Below are 21,342 nucleotides of genomic sequence, written 5' to 3'. Positions count from 1 at the left end.
CAATGAAGCTGCATGTTTAAATCAACCGAAGTTCTCCTTTAAGGGACAGCACATACTTTTGGACAATCTTTCCTTGAATGCACTCAAAGTGTCGCAGACAACATTTACCATTTATTAATGATTATTATAAAGTGTTAACGTCCTGTGTTAAAGTGGATAGGTGTACATATATCGTCACTAAGAGTGTGTTTTCAGACAGTGGTGTGTTTAAAAAAATTAATAAATAAAAAGCTTTTTAAAAAGTTGTTTGGAGTACTTGACAACTTGCGCTGTAGTCTGAGTGTATCAATAAATGTTCCGAATAATTCTGCAGGCTCCTGTAATGAGATTAAAAATATATTTTATAATACAGTTGGCCAAGGCCTCTCATGTAGTCTGTTAACACAAAGCAGGGCAGAGTTTTGAGTGCAATGTTTTGCTTCCAACTGCACTAATAGCTTGATAGTTGTTGACCTCTCTAACATTTTGTCACCATATTGTGTAAATCGTCTTCTTTCATTACACAAATAAGTCTAGGTGCCAAATAAATACTGTGAAAGTATCAAACTCAATCCAAGGCGAGCTGCGTACAGCCTGTTCTCAGATACTGTGGCTTCAAACGATCCGTCAGGACTTCTGTAAGGTTGTGACATCACGATGATGAAGAACTGTGAGAACTGACCAATCAGAGCAGACTGGGCTTTTCAGGAGTGCAGGCCTTAAAGAGACAGGAGCGTTGAGGGTGAACAGAGGTGCTGCAGCAATGGACATTATGAACATTTTAGTTTTCTTATTTTTAAGATTAAAGAACATTAACATTTTCTTTCATTCTTCCTTCATTATTCTTACTTTATCTCTTCTGTTTGAGAGGCTGCTCATTCAAACCGTGATCACCTCCTCTCCGGATACGTTCCCGCGGACCTTTCTGTGCTCAGAACACTCTGATCCGCTCACTTGTCGCCTCCTGTGTTTTATTTTTTACGACTTTAATCATCTCTGTGACCGACGGCGCTAAAACACATTTTTTTACTAAATGTTGATCTGGTAATCATTTCATCTGACAACACACAAGCCGGGGTAGCTTTTAGCCCGCTGTGATTTATTCATGGCTGAAGTAATACTGCTCTTCAGTGTGGCCCATTTCCTCCGGTCTCATGGGATGTCATATAACGCTCAGCTTGTCACACCAGCTCAGAGAGAGAGGAGGCGCAGGGACAACTTTGAATACATTGAGAGACCACTTTACATGTTATTGGCTCTTAGAAGCATTTCCCTGATGATATAAACCTCTAAATTGCGAAGTGAAAAACCTGTTAATGTTTCTGCGCTCCATCATCTGCCACTTTTAAAGTCAATCAGTCAGCACACAATCAGTATTCTCGTCCACTCATGAGCCCTACGTGGCTGAGGAGAGACACCAGGCTGTTACGCTTCCTGTCAGAGATATCCATTAAAGAGTCTTTATTGGACCCGGGTCCATTACCAACAGAAAACGTAATCCAATTGTCTTTCCTCCTTTAATATTTTTTTATAGGGTCCTCTCTCTCTCTCTCTCTCTCTCTCTCCGTCTCTTCCTCTCTTCAGTATTACATCCTCGTCCTCGCTCGGCTATTAGGGGAGCATGATGAGGCAGGGAGTTTGCACATGAGAGCAAATACCACATTAGACAAAATGACAACAAACAAAGAGCATCATTAGTAAACCTGCATAAAAACAGACGCCTTCGCATTTAAGTGGGCTTTTAAAGAGCTCTCTCTCTGGATTTGCTGACTCGCTGCGTCCCAAATTAACTCTCACAACTCAGAATGTGGCCATCTAGACTGCCGAAACAGGTTTCTGGTTCCAGGCACAAGATGTTGGAACCTGTTGCAGTGATTTGTTCACATTCAACCACATGAGCAGCAGATGTTGGATGATGAAGCGTGGCATACCGGTTCATCCCAAAGGAGCGGGATGGGGTTGTTCTTCAACAACACACAGCGGAAAACATTTCTGTATGGATCTGGTGTTGTGCCCAGGGGTAAAGTCATGTTGAAATGGGAAAGGGCCTTCCAAATATGTTGAAACAATCTTGGAGGTACATCGAGGAGCAGAAGCACCAAGAACTAATGGCGACAAAGACGACAGCTGACGGCTAACTAGCTCATAAGATCTGTACCTGTGTGAGAGGAAATACCTCTCCATACCACCAGGTGGTGGTCAATATTTAAAAAGTAAAACCTGAAGATTCGTGACTGTTGAAATACTAACTATCGGGATAAACCAGCATCATTTTCGCACCAGTCATACTCATATAGCGACTTCTAATAGAGAATATGTCCGATAAAATGTTCCACATGACACTGGCAAAGAGGCAAAGCCAAAAAACAAAGTAAACCACACTAAATAGGTAAAATCATGGCGATACAGCGACAGGCTCAATCAGACTGATTTCCGCTGCAGATTCAACATGCAAAGTCAGCTACAAAAGCAACTGACAAGGGCTGACTAGTGCCGACACAGCGGGATGCATCGCAAAATCGAGGGCTACAGATGCTGACCGACGGCCTGGTGCGTCAGGGACCCATCGGCCTGCTGCAAATCAAGTATTTTTTCTTTGGCATGTTTTAATAGTGGGACCCTTAATGATGTGTTTTTGCTAATGATTTAATCAACTGCCACTTGGATCCTTACCACTTCTGAAAGAGTATGTCTTTAAACTCATATCAGCTGTTTTATTTTGAAGATTCTTACAATTTAAAAAAGGGAGACTCAACCAATTTCACGTACAAATTTCAGGGTAATTATTGTGGAAAGTGCCACTCAATCTAAAGAACCAGCTGTATAAGCTCTAGTCTATGAAAATAACCCTTACTATATTGTCACTTACTGTGTTTTTTTTATTGGTTGGCACTTGTAGGATCCAGTGTTTTTTTTTTTTTTTACTTGACTATTTCTATGCACAAAACAGTCAGGCTCATTCTCAGCTGCCTTCTTTTTCTGACACTCCCCAGCTATACAAAATTGCTGGAATCCCCCTTTAAACCTCAGTTACAGTTATAATGTTTGTGCTGTTGCCTCAATAGTTGAAAAAACAAAACACCTGAACAGGTACAGTGACAGTTTGTGAAGGAATTTCAGTGTCAGCCCTCGTGAGTTATATCCATTTGTTGACTTCTGTCTCCCCCTTGTGGTTAAAATAGGAATCACATCCTGGTGATGTCAACAGATATGTGCGAGTTCGTGTGGACTTGTGTTTATCAGAGGAAGATGAGCCAGTTCACTGAGGAGTCTTTAAGTTGTGAACATTTAACTGTAACATTAGGCTGCATATTAATACCGTCTCTGTCTCACCAGCCTGGCCCAGAGAGCCGATCTCACGGTAAAGCGTCTGTAAATGTGGATATCTCGTGCGTCCGTGTCCATTAAAGATTCATTCAACAAGACGTCGAGCTGATAAAAATCACTGTAACGTTTTCCTATTGGTCGATGATACAAATGTACTATTTATAGTTTCTGTTTTGTAGTTCAACTGAGGGCGACGCCACCTTTAACTCCTATTCATAGTACAAAACATGACACCGAGTGATGCAGGAAGAGCCGTTAGGATACTGATGTTTCTTACAGCCAATGGAGTGCCAATATTTATACGCTGGTACCGCCTTCCTGCGAAATTGGCCAATCGGCGTCCAGGACGGGAACTTCCGCCAAAGACACGGAGCATGTCCATTGTACGAGGTGTTCTGAAAGAGTGCCGCGATTGTTGAGGTGCAGGCTGTTAAATACGAGATTTCTCCAAAGTTGTGTCATCTGTTGTTGCCGGTTGTCGCCCTTTAACTCGGTATCGTATGAGTTTGTTGTCATATGCGAGTCTTGCTGAAACGTAGTGGTTTGTTGCGGGGACAAACGGCGGCGGTCTCACCATAGGAATTTGTTCGTTAGCGGCAGCTCAGCCACCTTGCGATTCTGCTAGCAGTGGAGCTAGCTGACGTTAGCAGCAGCTGTTTTGCGGTGTGAATCTACCGGAGGTCGGTATGAATATGTCTGTTAACAGAGGTTGTCACGTTTCGAAGTAAGTCGCCGGTGCCGGGATAAAACATCCAGGGCTGTTAGCTCGCGAACTAGCCACTTAGCCGTGCTAGCTAACGCTACCGGATTGCCTTTCACAAAAGGGCAACGCGTGAACAAGAGACTTCTTAGCTAACATAACGCTGGCTTTTTGCTGATTATTTTATTGTTTTGATCGCCACGCAAAGAGCACCACAGTCGTACAGAATGAATGGGTTCAGCACAGAGGAAGACAGCCACGATGGACCGCCTGCTCCGCCGTTTTACGGGCAGAGCTGCTGTCTGATCGAGGACGGAGAGCGCTGCGGCCGGTCAGCTGGAAACGCCTCCTTCAGCAAGAGGATCCAGAAGAGCATATCGCAGAAGAAACTCAAACTGGACATCGACAAGAGCGTAAGTAACATAACAAGACAATCGTGCTTTGTTTTGACACAGAAATCTGTGACTGTGAGTGGAAGATGATCGCTGAAAGTTAGCTTGGGGAAACTTCAGACTCCACAGCTGTCAGCTAGCTAACGCGAGTTAGCTTGACGGCGTCAGTTAACACGAATAAACAAAAGAGCACATAAAGATCTTCATCTTGTTGTTGGTGTTACATAAGCTGTGATTTGAAGGTGTTGTCTGAAACTGAATCTGTTCGCAGTCGGTTTAAATCCCCGGCTAACGTTAGCTGTGTTAGCTAGCTACACGGACGACGTGCAGGACAACATCAACTTCCAGCAACAGTTTCCTCCAACACGCCTCCGCCGCTGCTGCTCTTCATAAAATGGCTGTTGCCAGGGAAGCTAACCATGTTTTTTTTTTTTTTTTTTTTAAACACCAGCAATCTCAAAGGGGCCTCATTTAAAACTACCAGCAGTTAAACGTTGGTCGAAATACTTCAGATTACACACACGTTAGCTTAAAGTTAACACAACGCCGCCCTGGAACTATTTTCCTCGTGGTGATTTTTCCGAGTTTCCTCCTCATTTCTGCCCCCACTGTCACTGTTTTTAAATTGAAGATGTGTTAACTTTCACTGTCAGGCCAACACGTGTTGTGTGCCTTACAAGAACATAACGACAGAAACTTGTTGAATTAGACAACTGGGACAGAGACATTTAAGTTAACCATCCAAAGGCCTCAGACCCCCAAGGCCCTCAGAAGTCACGAGATTCCCTCTGGGTGATCATTTGAATTATAATAAGGTTATATAGGACTCATAAATCTTAAGTACTCAAAATTAGTGAGTGATGTTGGGATATCACTTTATTCTTATTTTTGGAGCCCGACTGCTACTTTATTTTTGGAGCCAGTGCAGATAGGGGTAATGGGAAGTTAAAGATTCCAATATCGATATATTGACTGATTATATAAACCAATTTTATCGCAATCATCGTGCAAATGTTGTCAGACACTTATAACAAAACATTCTATCATAAAATGCCATTCATTAAAAAAAAAATATTGTAACAACACTAATGCATCAGAGATCAATAATGCAGGTGAACAAATGTACACTGTTAATAACCAGCAGGTTTCATAACACGCTGAACTGCTGCAACCTTAGTTACAGTATTAGTGCTTAAGCTTGTTTTAATTCCCTTTTCTTAAACAGTCCATCATACAAATGTACACATCCAACCAGAGAACACATTCAGAATATTATGAAAGACGGGCTAACCGACATCAAAACACCCAAATGTAGATTTAATACCTCTATTTATTTTTCGCGTTGTGTTTTCTGGACAGTATTCGCCTTTTAATTAACTCACCACACAGACTCAGCAGAGCTGGGGGCAGGGTTGTGTTCCCGCTGTGTGTAATCTGCTGTGTGCTGTGTACCTGATGAGTACTTAAAGGCAGCAGGATGCGTACACAATGCACAAAGAGTTGGAAGAACCAGGGGGTCTGTCGTTAGGGGTCTTCTGCTAAACTCTGCCCCGGGGCCCCCCGACATCCAAACAACCAAATGTAGATTTAATGTCTTTATTTATGTTCCATGTTGCGTAAGACAGCAGAGTCTTCCCTGAATGGATGGATGTTTAATGAAAGTCTGCTTTGAGATTCATAGAAAGCTTTGTGACTTGCCGCTGAAGCAGTACAGCCGGAGGAGTGAGCTCAGCTGTCTTCAGTGTGTGCTCTGCTGCGACTCGTGTCGACTCACATGTTCTTGTTGTGATTTAGAGGAATGAATGCACACGAGTTCACAGGAGGACAGAATTAATCCAAGTTGTTGACTATAGACTACCTGTAAATAGGGCAGGGAATCGATTCTCAATACTATTTTTTTATCGGGTTAGGGTTTGCATCGTTTATAAAAAACCCTGAGGTCCTGTGTGTAACCACTTCGACTACACACTTCCTGTTTTAAGATGCAGCTCTGCCAGTTGTTTATTAGTTTATCTTGTTACAGTTCATGTTGAGCTGCGTATGTAAAGACAACATTTAACACTGCTGTGTTTGATTATACATCTGAATTTTAACATTCCTGAAGTTTGTTCAAGGAAGAAAACACATTTTGGCATCAGTACTAAAATGCTGTTATTATATCAAGACCAGTATTTCAGAACATACTTGTTTGTGAAGCTGCAAAGAATTATGGATTAGTTACCAAATATGATCAGTATTTTGATACTTGATTTATTAATCTGTTTGTTATTTTTAAAAGAAAAGTACAAATTCTCTTAGTCCAGTTTCTTAAATGTGAATATGACAAACTGACTATCTTTTGTGGGCAAAACATTTATACACCTAACAACTAATCCATTACTGTAGAAATTAATCGACAATGAAGATTTAATACTCATTCACTATTTTATAGGTACGGCACTTATACATCTGCGACTTCCACAAGAACTTCATCCAGAGCGTCCGCAACAAGAGGAAGAGGAAGACCAGCGACGATGGAGGAGAGTCCCCTGATCATGATGTGGAGGTGCCGGAGGTAATGTCGACCGAAATGTTTAACACATACATTTTAATTAAGCACAACAGATTATTTTCTGCAAAGGAACAAAAGTAAACATAGTGACGGAAAATGGGGCGCCTTCAAACATCAACTCATGGTGGAATTGCTGTTTGAACGTGCTTACATAACCGTCATTACTAATACTGGAAAATATTTTATTTTTCTTGTAAAACGAGCAATAATAATGATGTTTGTCCTCTACTTAGTTGTGCTTTTTAGTGTTTATGGCTGCGATGACCCAGTTTCTCCACAGAGGAGTCCTCTGAGAGTCTGCAGCAAATCATTGAAATGTTTTCAAGATGGATGAAAAGTTGCATATATCAAAATTCACTGACTGACTGCGTTCTTGTGTCTGTTGTGTGTTCAGGTCGATCTTTTCCAGCTGCAGGTGAACACGTTGAGACGCTACAAGCGACACTACAAGCTGCAGACCAGACCCGGACTCAACAAGGCCCAGCTGGCAGAGGTAACAACTGAATCAATGTGGAGACGCTGTCCACTACGTGATGGATGTCTCGTACTTTGTACTGTGCATGTTGCGCTGTCCTGCCATTTTGTTCAGCAGTGAAACTCGGAAACCTAACCATATGTCAGAATTACTTTTTTTTTTTGGCACACTGCCTGGTCCTCAAAGAGCACCTGTTGTTCAGGTAGAGCTCTTTGATGGCCCACTGACAGTCCGGGATGGGTTTGTTAAATGTCGAGCCCGAAACGTATAAGTTGTATACATCTTAATTTACCAGCATTTATGGATGTTAAAAGCATTGTTTTGACCGAAAGGATAAGAGGAGAACAAAATATACGTAGAAAGATCAACACAACTTAACTTGCTGCTACTTCTGGATTGTTGTTTGAATGGATGCAGTGCCACATTAGAGTAATCGTCGGTTGTTGTTTATCAAGCCAAAAGTTCCAGAAGCTTGCTGGTTTTTGCTCCGCTGAAATAAGGATTTGGTGGATTTTTCCTCTATACTATCATGAATATTTTGTGTGTGAGTGTTGGACTGTTGGTTGGACACTTGAAGAAGTCACCTTGGAGTGTGATGGAAGTTTTTGCAATCAGACAATTTACATGCTATGAGATTTTAAACATGATTATAAATCTTAAAAGACAATGGACATTTTGCCTTGTATCAAAAGAAAATCATCGTCATGCTATCATGAAACATCATTTTGGTTGTTTATAGCACAAACGATCACATTTAACGTGATGAAGTCACTTGAAAATGCTTGAAGGGATATTCCAGTGTAAGTTTAATCCATGGTCTAACACACCATGAAGCTGTGCTAGACTCCCCCTCGAGAGATAAAGTTTGCAGACAGCTAGCTAACGTAGTTTTAGCATCCTCAGAAACGACCGAGTGCAGTAGAGTCCCGCAGTAATGATAATTATTGAACTGCGGGACTCGGTAATCGACTCACAGGGCTTCCCCACAACAAGGAGGCTTCTTGGGTGGTGAGATTTGTTTATCTATTCCGACAAATACGGCAACTATATCAAATGTTTGATGCCTCGAAATATGTGCTGGGACCCTGTTTCTAATGTTACTGAGGTTTGGTGCTGTTCTGAGCATTATTTGTGGCTTCTTGATGGCGGTATTATATTTGGATCCATTTACTGCAGTGTATTGTTGTCATGGGGTTTTTTTCTGAGGATGCTAAAACTAGGTTAGCTAGCGGTCTGCAAACTTTATCTCTCGAGAGGGAGTCTAACACAGTTTCACGGTGTGTTAGACCATGGATTAAATTTACACCGGAATATCCCTTTAAAGTGTGTAAATCTAATTTTGCATACTTTTGCTGTTTAAGGCTTCATGTTCCTCTGAACAGAAGCTTTCAGTCCTGTTGTGTGATTAGCTGTTAGCTCTATTAGCTAAACACACCACAGGTCTCTGCGGCACACTGGCTGCTGTCAGCTAACTAGCAATGTTGCATTATCAGGCAGGATAAAAAAGTGTGTGACCTGTTCATGGTGAGTCTATAGAGTCCTTTCGGATTTGAACGTGTCATATTTTTTTTGTAGGTCTCGTGCTGAGGCTGTGATGGTAACCATGGCAACAGCATGAGACGTTGTTACTCATGCTGCAGCATGTTGTAATGCATACAGTTCAGTCGGGCATTTGCTAACAGATGTACAAAAATCAATGTCATAAAAAATTGTAGCCACTGTGGTGACCATCGGTTTATAAAAACTTCATCAGTCCTTTTTAGAGCAACAGAAACTTACTTTGACAACTTTTCAAATAGAAAAATTGAATCTGTGGTAATTTTTTCTTGGATTCCTCTTTTTAAGGATTTCTTTGGATTTAATAACCCGTCTAGTTCATATTGTGTAACACTGAAGGCTGCCCTCATTAAGCCTCTTTCTTCTCAACTCTCAGCTCCATAATACTCATTTACTGTGATATACGTAGTGTCACAGGTCCTATGCCTCAGTAATTGGTCACGGGGAGATTGTTAGACTAATTTGCCAAATTGACAGGTGGACTTGATGCAGCTGGCTCAGCCCAAGTCCTGACAAATACCCCCAGTATGTGGCGGCAGGGCGGGGTCGGATGTGACTCGGCTGTCGAGCAGTAGGACTGACCGAACGAATGAATGAATGAATGAAACTGGGCTGTAAGTTGAATGTTTCCCCCCGGCTGTAAGTCAGGTTCAGGCGCTCTTATTAATGAGCCTCTCACATCATTAATAAAGCACCAGTCAACAGCCAAAACCAGTTACAGCTGTTCCAGTTCAGCCCCGTTCAGGAGGACCAGAGGCTGCAGAGCACAGAGAGGAAAACACAGATCCTCTGAATCCAAACAACCAGTAGCCGGGCTTCAGTGCCGTCTTTATGTCTCCTGCTGGAGGATTCTCAGTTGTTGGTGTATGTTTGTTCAGGGCAGATTCTGATAAATGATATTTGGAATCAATATACATTTCCAGTAAAAAATTAAAATAATTGATAATTTGATATATAGTTTTCAATCATTTTCCAGGTTAAAAAAGTCAAAACATTATCTGGTTCCAGCATCTTAAACATGACGATATGCTGCTTTTCTTTGTTATTTCAGGCAGTAACTGAAGGGTCTTTACGTTTTGTACTGTTGGTTGGACAAAATAAGCCATTTGGAGATGTCCTATCAGGCTCTGGGAAATTGTGATCAGCACTGGCAATCGAACACAAAAAACATGGATTCTGATAATGTGACGTGCTCAATATCAGGTCTGATCCGATCCCTAGATTTTAGCCGCTTTTTAAGAACTTGTCAAATGTTGAAGCAGAAAGAATCCGCCAACTTGTCCAAACAGTTTTTTATGTGGCATTTTCCTTTGATGGTACTTATGTTGAGATTGTGGAAGTATCGCTCTATAATCTCTCCACAGGCTAAATTGATGTTTGATGAAACTTAACCAGAGTGCAACTTTCACCCCTGGCCATCTGTAAGCACCTGTGGCCCCAGTGTTCGCTGTGTGTCCTGCACCATTGAAACTGGTCGGTTCTTGACAGCAGCTTTTCGACAGTGAGAGAAATCACAGTGCTCGGCTGTCCAGCTGAGTGAATAAGTGCACGAGACGAGAATGAGAAAAAGCACCTTGAGTCTGTAGCTGTAGTATCCATGATTCTTACCTGTTTTTGCATATTCTTGATTAGAGAACTCCTGAGTCTCTTACATCCTCTTTTTTGAATGATGATTACAAACTAGAGAACACAGGAACTAGTTGGCTGTTGCATGTTCTTCAGTGCAGCCTTTTTGGTTGAGATGCGGACGACATGAGGTGAGGCAACAGTCGGTCTTGGACGCTGCTAGTTCTTTGTGTGGGCCTGAAGACGTGTTGTATCAGGCTACAAAGTTACAAATGCCATGGAAACTCCTCGTGTGTTCACCATCTTCTGCGCCAAGCTAACCAATGTTGTGAAGCTATCGACGATGTGCTGAGAATACCGATTTCTAAAATTGATCCCCATTTCCTTAAAACACCTGTCAATTCCTGAATGCTATGCAGATCTGTATGAGATATGCACACTGAGATTTCCTTCTAAATTCTTGTCCTTCCTCTTCCTGCAGACGGTGAGTCGTCACTTCAGGAACATCCCGGTGAACGAGAAGGAGACGCTGACCTACTTTATTTACATGGTGAAGAGCAGCAAGAGTCGCTTGGACCAGAAAGGCGACGGCGGCAAACCGCTGGACTAAACTCCCCGACATCAACCACTGCAGCTCCAACAGTCATCAACAACCACAGTGACGAAACCTGGACACTGCAAGCGGCAACAACCGGCAACCAGCTCCTGCTCCCCTGTCACCGTCCCACTCCTCTGAGACACAGACTCTTTGTTGTCCTCTGAGGAAAAATGGAGGAGAACCGAGGGCGGGATGAGTTCGCTTTTGCTCATTCTGTCCTCTTTAAACGTCGCCACGATGGTTGATTCTCCTCCGGTTCACCCCCCTTCTTCCTCTGCTCCGCTAAAGCCCGGTTCCTAAAGACTGTCGAGGACCAGGACTCAGTCTGCAGGGTTTCACGTCGTCATGCTGTAACGTAACCTGTCAATATGTACAAAAGAACAGCGTCCGATCTTACGTAACTTGGTTGAATGCAATGTACGATTATAGCTGCCTTAAGAGTGAAAAACAAAACACTCTCTGGTAATTTGGGGTATTTTTTTTTGTTTTGTTTGCCGATTTGACTGTTAACACGTTCACCACGAGGAATGCTTGTGCCAAACAGGAAGGAGTGCTGGGGCGGAATAAAGAGTTGGTTTTTTATTGCGAATGAATGAATCATCTGAAAAGGGCGCCAAACTCCTCAGGACTCAGGGTCAGTTTACTCCTTTAGTTGCACAAAATTCACATATAAACCTTAATTTTCAATAATGTCTAAAATAAACAAAAGGACGCTGATCTGAGTCCTGATCTTTAATCTCTTAGCCGCCCTTTTCCAACTAGAAGTGACGCGTTTATGGACGGATGGTGGTGAATGATGTAGCATCTGGTTGTGACTCACTCTTCACCTTCTTAAAAGCTGTTTTATGTACGTTTGAACACACCGACCCAATCGCCAGAGTGAACGTTGGCAAGGTACGTTTCTGCAAAACCACATATGAGTTAAAACTTTACATTTCTTATGCTCTGATCAGGTTCAGGCTCACAAGTATATCCCCTGAACTGGTATTGAAATTAAAATGATAAACTAGGTTCCTAGGTTAGGTTGAAGGACATGGTATGGCTTCTGATACCTGTTTTATTCATCACAGTCGTGGCTGGAAATATTCCCACGGTCTCCTAAAAATATCTCGTCGTGTCACGTGTCGAATGGCCGCGGTCCCCCCGCAAAAAAAACATCCAGTGGTTTCAAGCTTCAATGCTTAAAACTGTTGGAAGGCCAACTGCGTGCAAATGCTAGCGCCACCTTTTGATTATGTCAACTGTTCAATCCAGTGGTTTCACGCTTACAAATGTTGAAACACGAGACTTGAACTGGGGCCAACAACTCCCACACTGTCCGCTCTGCTTCCCTGCATGGAAGTCGCCTGAACGTAGCGTGACGCGCTGTGTGGAAATTCAATTAATTGAAATTGTATGCGAGGTTTGCAGAAATGTTAACTGCCAACATTTCATCTCCGGCGACTGGTCCGAAACACACACTGATTTATTTCCTCTGCGTCGCAGGTGGTGGGGGTTGATTTATTTTGTTTTCCCTTTCATTTTTTTCTCTTTAGTTCAGCCTTAAGTTGTATAAAGTTGTGTCCGTCAGCGTATTTGATTTTTTGATTTATCCACCTTGAAGTGGAGCGTGTGTTTGAGCGTGTGTGATAGGAATGTCAGAGTAATTATTAGCGTCTTTTTTAATATTTAAGAGCAGTGTCGATAGAGGACGACGTCTCAAATGTTGATTGACTCAACAGAAAACAAATTCAATGTTTTTTTTTGTTTGTTTTTTTACACGCCCTCCCTCGACATCAGCCTGAACACAAGCTCAGTAGAAGTTGTCTGAGATCTTAAAAACATTCTTTTTTTTTTTTTCCACTAGAGCTGCAACTGATTAATTGATTTGTTGTTCGTTCTACAAAATGCCCCAAATAGGGAAATCTGGTTTCCAAAGCACAAGATAACATCCTCCAAATGTCTTGTTTTATCCACAACCCAAAAATATTCAGTTAAGTCAAGAGAGAGGAACGACACCAGACAATAGACACACATGTGGTTATTAAACACTTGTGAACAAGATGTGACACGAGGACAGGATATTTTACAGTTTAGCAACTTTAAACTTTCACATTGATCACCTCAAGCATCTTTTTCTGCATTGTAATCTCTAAAAAGCAAAGTTTTAATACCGGTCAGCTTTGGAAAACGTATACGCTGACGTCTGTGACAAGCCAATAACGCTGGGGAATATCGACTGTAATGACAATGTAGGTGATTATTTCAATAACTGACAACTAATCAGTTAATCGTTCCAGCTCTTTTTCCCCCCCCCCCATTTTTATTCATATTTGAAATAATCTTGTGAAATCATGTACATCCCTAAAATGTCTCAACAATCCAGCACAAATCTAATTGGGCACCTCAAGTGGTTTCACACATTTTGTAATTTAACGTGGTGACTCTGCACTCTGACAAATTGTCTTTGTGATTGTTAATCGACATTACAAGTCATCGAGTAATTGCTTAGTCAGGTCATCATCATTTGTTGGATTGGGTCACAGCTGGGATCACTGACGTCTTCTGGTCACTTGCCATCACAGCTGAACAGAAAACATTTAATATGAAGAATCCAAAACTGCTGAAAAGTGAATACACACAGTTCTTAATGCACTGCTGCAGGTCAAAGACGACTTCTTCAGCTCCACTTCTGTCTTGTTGATTTTACAGATCGGATCGTCACACTCTGTATTTAAGTTTGTCCACCACACTGAGTTTGTCTTCTTCTGACAGGGTTATTTTTTTTAATTATTTTGCTGTCTTTTTTTTTTTTTAGTGTCTGTTATACTTTCAGTTTTGCTTGTAGGTTTCTTAGTGTCATGTAGATAAACAACGGACTTTATTAACACATAGGCCAGGCCACATTAACCTAATTGTTGTATTAGAAGAAAAAAAAAAAACATATTTAAATATGGCTGCTTATTGCTCCTAATGATGATGATAATATTAATAATAAATGTATTGTACAGAAAGAACCAGCAGTCTCCTCTCTGTTCATTCACAGGTTGTTTGCAGCTGATTTAACACTGAATTTATCGACATATATGATCATGATCGTAAGTTTTGAAGTTAAGGTTGGAGAGAACGAGTAAAAAAATGCAGCCAGGTTGGATTTGTCTTTCTACGTCGAGGATGCCTGAACTTTTTCAACACCCGTTGTGTCGTAATAACGAGGATCCCAAGTTCCTTTAATTGACTGACGTGTCCACCATTTCCAGAATATGAACGATAATTGATAACAATGGATCCGATATCATTTAAAGAGCATTTTTACCTCCCACAAAATAAAGGAACAGTGGGTGAAGAATCTAGCTGGAAGAATTATTTTCAGTATGAATTTTTTTTTTTTACGTTAAGTCTGTAAAAAATCGGAAGAACAGTCCAAACTCCACATTTACCAAAGAAAAGCAGCAAATTCTCACATTTAAGAAGCTGAAACCAGAAAATGTTTGCTTGAAAATGAGTTAAACGATTAATTGATTATCAAAATAGTTTGCAATGTATGCCTTTTAAATCAACTAATCACTGCAGCTCCAGTGATTGCTAGTTTCTTCAGGCTGTGTTGTGTCAGTAACAGCGTTCGACCGCTAGGTGTCAGCGTCGCCTCTCCTTTTAATGTAGGTGCACTTTGAAACATCCCTGACCTCTAAACAGAATCAAATCAACATGAAGATACAACATGAATGAATGAATGTTGCTGTTAACATCTAAGATTATAAAAGTTGTTTACACAGTCTGCAGCAGTGATCACTGCGGAACATCTTCGAGCCATTTGGAGAGAGAGTTTTGTAATTATTAGATGCATTGAATACAATATTACATGCATGCAGAGGAGGATTCGACGCGATGTTAGAGATAAAACATTGTGTAAAAGTTTTCTGACCTGAACAGGGTATTAATTCTCAGAATAGAAAACACATCCAGGAGAGCAGGGACACATAAATAACAGCTCTGACACTGGTTATAAGTTATAATTCAATTTCAATTGTTTAAATTAATATTAGAACTGGTACGATTAAAGAGAGTGAGAAATTCAGATGTATAATCTAACAATTAATAGTAATAATAATTAAAGTGGAATAAAAAAAAAATATAAAAATTGTGACCGTGGAGTACTTATGATGAAAACTGTATTCTGGGATTTAGTTAAATTAATTTAGAATTACCTCCTATTTTTAATAATTATGAAATGATGTGATTGATTTTCTAATAAACTCATTTTTTTCAGGTGACACCAATAAAAGCAAAAAAGTAAAAAAAAAAAACAAAAAAAAAAAGGGTTGTAAAAAGTACCGAAAAGTTAAGTAACAGTAAAGATATTGTGTTAAAATATCACTTTGGTGAATAATACTCCAGTAAAAGTCTGAAAGTATCTGATATTAAATGCATTAAGGCATCAAAGGTACATGTAAAAGTAAATTATACATGTATTCAAAAAGGATTTCAGGATTTTTCTGATTATCAACTAAGTTTATTTTTGTTTTTCTAAAAATATCTGATCATCAATAAAATAAATTAATTACAAAATGCACTTCTTCGGCTCTGATGCAACACGTAATCTGAAAAGTAACCAAAGTTATCAAATAAAAAGCGAAACGTGAGAAAAAGTCAAATATTGGCCTCCAGTGTGTAGTATTAAACTGTAGTACAAGCAAAACGTATAAGAAACTAGTGCAAGTACCTCAAAGTTGTACTTTTGTACTACTTGAGTAAATGTATATAGTAACACTCCATCAGTGGTATTAAAGAATTTCAACATATTTGTGTGTAGAGCTGCAAAGAGTAACCAATACATTAATCCACGTATTTTGATAATTATTGATTTAGTTATATTTTTAAAAAGATGGCAAATAAAGAACAAATACCTCAAAACTGCGCCACAGTTGAGTAAATGTACACAGTTACATCTCATCACTGTAAATGAAACATCAGCTGGTTTTTGGGACGTTTAATTCCCCATCAGAGAAAAAACACACGTTACATGAGACAAGGAGAAGAAGAAGAAGAAGAAGAAGAAGAAGAAGAAGAAGAAGAAAACAAAGCACCGTCACTTCAGCTGCAGTGTCATAAAATAATCCATTTATTTACGGAACTTTAATATAACTTCACATCCATCCACATGTCGCACAACAATAAACCTTTAATGTTTGAATGCTTTTGAGTGTTTTTCTTTTACACGTCGGAGAGAAGCTGTGCGTCATCGTTCAGTCTGTGCTCGTCTTCTCAGAGGACAGTGAGGTAGATTCAGTCGGTTCAATCACTTTCTACACAGGAGACGACAGCCGCAGTACAGGAACACTGGTGGGATAATAATGTGCTAATTACATGTCTGTACTGAGCCGAATTCAGCGGGATGACACAGAATAAGTTGCTCATGAAAGACCGTTTGTTTTCGGGCTCTGGGTGTTTTATATTTTTATTTTTCAATTTTATTTCCGTCTTGCGTTAAAGTAGTCTGGCTGAAATCCGAATCCAGTTGCCAGAAAACGCATGCAGGTCAATGCCTTGATTTAGGAATATTTCAGAATAAAACACACTTTTGTTTTGTTTAAGATGCAGGTGTGATGTCTTTCAGGCCAGAATATATATCACAATTAATGCTCACATAATTTAATTTCACAGCGGAATTAAACCAATTCTTTAATAGTTCAGATAATTTACACGGATCATTAACACTCAGATGTTCTTCTGTGCCGCCGTTAAGTATCCGAGAAACACAAATCCAGCCGCTGCATCCCGTTTATCTCATCTAAAAATCAAAAACATGTAAAAAATAAATTCCCTTTTCTTTTTCTTTTTTTGCCATGGCGTTCCTGTCAGATCACAACATGCACTCTTCTTCTCATTTGTTTATAATTTATTTATTTCTTCCTGCGGAAACAACCAACTCTCCGCCAGATAAAACACTATTCTTTTTTTTTTTTACTTTTTTTTTTTTTTTTTTGTTTAAGGCAGACAGATGTTTTATGACACCGTGGCAACATCTGGTCTACAGTACTGGAGGGGTGGGAACATCAAAAAAAAGAAAGAAAGAAAAAAAAAAAAAAAAAAGCAGAAATACCACAAATAACACACCGACAGTCAGGAGAGAGGAGGAGAGCAACATCACTGTCCATCCATTTGTTTTTGTGTCCGTGTTGTCCTTGAATTCGCTCCGTTTTGCCTGCGCACAGCGGTGTGTTCACGTTCAGACAGTCAGTGGTTTTTTTATCTGATTTCAATCCAGAGTCTGGGAGGAGGAGGTGGAGGAAGAGGAGGAAGAGGAAGAGGAGGAGGAGGAGGAGGGTCACTGGTTGAGCTCCAGAGCCCAGACCTGCTGCGGCCAGCCGGTCCGGCCCTTCACCTTCTTCTCGGCTCCTAACGAGTCCTGCAGGCCGTCAGTCTGCAACACCAAAACACCAAAACAACACATTATCACCAGCAGACACACAGAGCTCCACCTGAGAGCCGCTCTCAACATGAATATCTCTACAGGACGTATTAATATCACGCTAATAACTCCTCCGAGAGCCTCGGCGCCCTGTGGAGTCGAGTTTGGTGCATTTAACTGTGAAATAAACACGTAAATTAACAATATGTGATGCAAATAATAGACAAATGACGATCAAATTTAGTCCAAACTTCAGCAGATCTTAAAAATATTGAAATAATACGTGTTGTTGTTAAGGGGGGTTCAGTGACGCAATCACCGCCGTGACATCACGGGCTTTCATTAACCAAAATAATGAACTAAATTGGGAACAAAACAGGCTTTTACGTCAATTAATATGGTGTTAAATAATGATACACATTTAAAAATAAACAACTAAATTGTTATTTGACTTTGAATTTTAGTTGGTTTGAATTGGCGACCTGCGTTACATATGAGAGGAAATGCTGTTTTAAAGGCTAACTACATTTATTTGCAACTATTCTGGTGCAGCAACACATAAATAAACGTATATTTTAACACATACTGCGTTGTCTTTTTTTATTGTATTTCATTTTCTAGATTGTTAGTCTCTTGTAGTATTCTACTGTTTACTACCTTTAATTCGGCTGTAATGTTGTTTACTAAATGTTTGTTTACTGAGTGTGAGTTTTATATGTGTCTTCTAATTTCGTTGTATTCTGCGCCATGGCGTTAAAACCCTTTTCCTTTCTGTTCATGAAGATATAACTGCCATTATGTGGTTGGAGGTGTTTTAAAAAAGGGGCCGTTTTATTTCCACGTTACAGTCAGAGGGACAGTGTTGGTGAAAGTTAACATACGTTGAGTAAAAGTAAAGATATGGTGGTGAAATGTTACTTTGGTGAAAGTGAAAGTCACTCAAAGTGATTGAGTAAAAGTCTTAAAGTATCTGACATTAAATGTAATGTATCAAAAGTACTTAGCAGTAAGTTAATAATATATTTTAACATGTGTGTATACACTTCTTACTCTGGAGTCAGTGTTCTGTTTAACTTGATTGCCTATAAATTAAATTAAATTATGTTCAAGTAAAATTTGCTGTAAAACAAAACAGAAAAAGATCGCTCTTATCATAACTAATTATAAAATAAATGTAGTGGAGTAAAAAGTGGTATACAGTACAGTACAATAAAAAAAAATTGAGTTAATCAATAAGTACAAGTACCTCAAAATTGTACTCCAGTCAGTAAATGTACGTAAGTTATATTCAGTTATAGTTATATATAAAGGTCTAAATCTACCAACAGGTTATTACAGTTAAATAATAAATGATGGTTGAGGTGCAGTGTTGACTCTAATGGATCATAACGCACAAAAACATAAATATTAATATAAAATGCTGCACTTTTATTCTGCTGTCAAGTTAGATTATTGGCTAAAAATAAAATTTTATATTAATTTAATTGGGACTTTTATAAATTATTCAGAAAACTGACGACAGAATATCATAAAATCATGTTAACTAGATTTAGTTTTAAATTTTGGGGCTAAAACAGAAAAATAAAACCTCAACAATAACAATAAAGCCCCCAACATGTAAAGTTAATAAACTAACTCTACCGAGCTACTGAAGTGCTCTTGTTGGAGTTTATTTGGATAAAAAAAAAAAGAAGTTTCCTCGACTTACCGGCTCTCGTTTTCTTTTCAGATCCCGGTTCTCAAATTTCTTAATCTCGGCCTTAAAGCCCTCCGTCTCCCCGGAGTCTTTGGCCAGGACGTCCATCAGGTAGGCGATGTAACTGGTCGCCAGGCGTAAAGTTTTAATTTTAGACAGTTTCGTGTCCGCGGGCACGTTGGGGATACACTCCCTCAGCTCGGCGAAAGCTGTGTTGATGCTCTCCGTCCGTCGGCGCTCCTTCTTCGGCCCCGACGTCCTCCTCTTCCCCATCCCGGCCTGGAGCCCCTCAAGTCGGGCGTCGTGCGTCGCTACGGGCGCTCCGAGCTCCGCGGCCGGGTACGGCGCCTGGATCTGGAAGTCCGGGGGCACCTCCCCGTGGTTCACCACCCAGCTCTGGAAGTAGGGCGCGTCCTGGTGACACCGCTGCACGAACGGGAAGGGTTCGTGCATCAGGTGGTGGTGATGCTGGTAGCCCCCGATGAGGTTCATGTTGGGCGGGATGACGAATGTGCTCGCTGCCGTGTTGTCCGTCGCCCTCGGCCTCTCTCTGCTGCTGCCCCACAACGGTCTCTGCTCGTGGATCGACAGCCAACAGAACTCATTCAAGACCTAAACATGTATCCTCCCCAGTCAAGCCAAACAAAACCACCAACTTTTTACATCGTCGCCATTCTGAGATCGACTTCAGCCGAGGTGAAACAGGCCGTGAAAAACGTTTATAATTCCAAGGAGCGAGTCTCGGCGCTGTTGGGCTCCACTCGTGCCTCTTCCTCTCCTGGAGACTCTGCTCTGATTTGCCCAAGAAATTTGACCCCGATGAAGGTGTGAGGCCCCCAGGTTTATATGACTTGGATGTCAGCGTGGAGAGGAGGCAGCCAATAGAGGAAAGCGCCCAGGATGGGAGGAGTGTCTGGAGAGGTTTGGAATAACATGCGCTATGGTGCCATAATCTCACGGCGCTACATACGGAGCCAATATCTGCTTGTTGGAGTTGGTTACTGACAACACAATCGTGCACATATGACGGAAAAACTCGTATATATTCAGTAAAAAATATATTTTTTGGCAGTTTTTTGTACTCTTTTTTTGTTTGTTTGTTTTGGGGAGATTTTACGCACAGAATTTACGCACCGCCTCTTTGGCAAAGGCTGTTAATGAGGTGTGAGTTTTGTAATTCAGTGGTGAATATAATTACTTGTGTTACTTAATTTGTCAGCTCATGTATGAAATCAAGCTTTGTGAAGACAGCAGGGATTAACATCAGGAATTGCACTGGCTTTTTTTTGTTTTTGTTTTTTTTTTGTGGGGTGCGCACATGGATTTTAAGATGTGTTTGCTAAACACTCAAAGACACCTTTAATATGAAAGTGCGCATATTGAGATTTGTTCTCCTGCTTTTGAAACAAACTTAACATGTTTTAGATAAAGTGTCTAATTTAGTATGCTTTTATTTTTTTTAAGGATGAACAAATAAGGGAAAGGGGAACGTTTGTTAAAATTGAAAACATGACAGTTTATCAAATTAAACTTCCATCCTGCTTCAATGTGGTGCGTCATGCTTTAAATATACTCTGGAAATATGGAATTATTTCACTGTTTTTCTTTCCAGCTGATGCTTGTCAAGATGTTCTAAGATTTTTCATATTTTCTGAAACGCGTAACGCACATTATCAGAGTCTCCCCTTCCAGTGAAAACAGCAGGTACACGTCAGAGCGCTCTGGAAAGTGTAAATGAAGCCTGATGAATTATTTCGGGACACACAGTCCGCGGCCTGTTGTCATCATACCTCAGCAGTATAAGGCAAAGAAAAGAAGAGGAAAAAAAAAAAAAAAGGCCCGCATGCAGCGCCTTTATCTGCGCCTTTATTCCCCACAGCTCCTCACACACTAAACATATCATCTTATCTCCATCGCCTAAAAACATTATCCCATTACATTACATGACCTTGACGCTATTTAGAAACCATTTACGGGCCGCGTCTTATCTAAATACAGCCATAAATCAGGAGGTGTCACCTCGCTGCACGGTTACATGTATTCCATAAAAAGCTCTGCTGGCCTGTTCTCTGTTTACAGGACGGCGGTGTGCGGCACATCTCACCGTCCA

The 21,342-nt window shown here is 40.5% G+C and overlaps 2 protein-coding genes across 2 annotated transcripts; one reads left to right on the top strand and one right to left on the bottom strand.

Annotated features, from left to right (window-relative positions):
- Positions 1 to 3,657: 3,657 nt before the first annotated feature.
- sap30l (sap30-like) lies at positions 3,658 to 14,141 on the top strand. Its single transcript, XM_030437180.1, has 4 exons — positions 3,658 to 4,419; positions 6,830 to 6,952; positions 7,344 to 7,442; positions 11,029 to 14,141. The coding sequence occupies exons 1-4, from the start codon at positions 4,234 to 4,236 to the stop codon at positions 11,155 to 11,157; spliced, it is 537 nt and encodes a 178-aa protein (XP_030293040.1). The 5' UTR covers positions 3,658 to 4,233; the 3' UTR covers positions 11,158 to 14,141.
- A 1,831-nt stretch (positions 14,142 to 15,972) lies between these two features.
- On the bottom strand, positions 15,973 to 20,055 carry LOC115593595 (heart- and neural crest derivatives-expressed protein 1). The gene is made up of 2 exons (XM_030437179.1): positions 19,245 to 20,055; positions 15,973 to 17,548 (listed from the first exon to the last, which is right to left on the bottom strand). The coding sequence occupies exons 1-2, from the start codon at positions 19,722 to 19,724 to the stop codon at positions 17,453 to 17,455; spliced, it is 576 nt and encodes a 191-aa protein (XP_030293039.1). The 5' UTR covers positions 19,725 to 20,055; the 3' UTR covers positions 15,973 to 17,452.
- Between the last annotated feature and the right edge of the window lie 1,287 nt (positions 20,056 to 21,342).

The sequence above is a fragment of the Sparus aurata genome, chromosome 13 (assembly GCF_900880675.1).
Source record: "Sparus aurata chromosome 13, fSpaAur1.1, whole genome shotgun sequence".
Lineage (NCBI taxonomy): Eukaryota > Metazoa > Chordata > Actinopteri > Spariformes > Sparidae > Sparus > Sparus aurata.
This window is presented reverse-complemented; position numbering and strand designations above follow the sequence as displayed.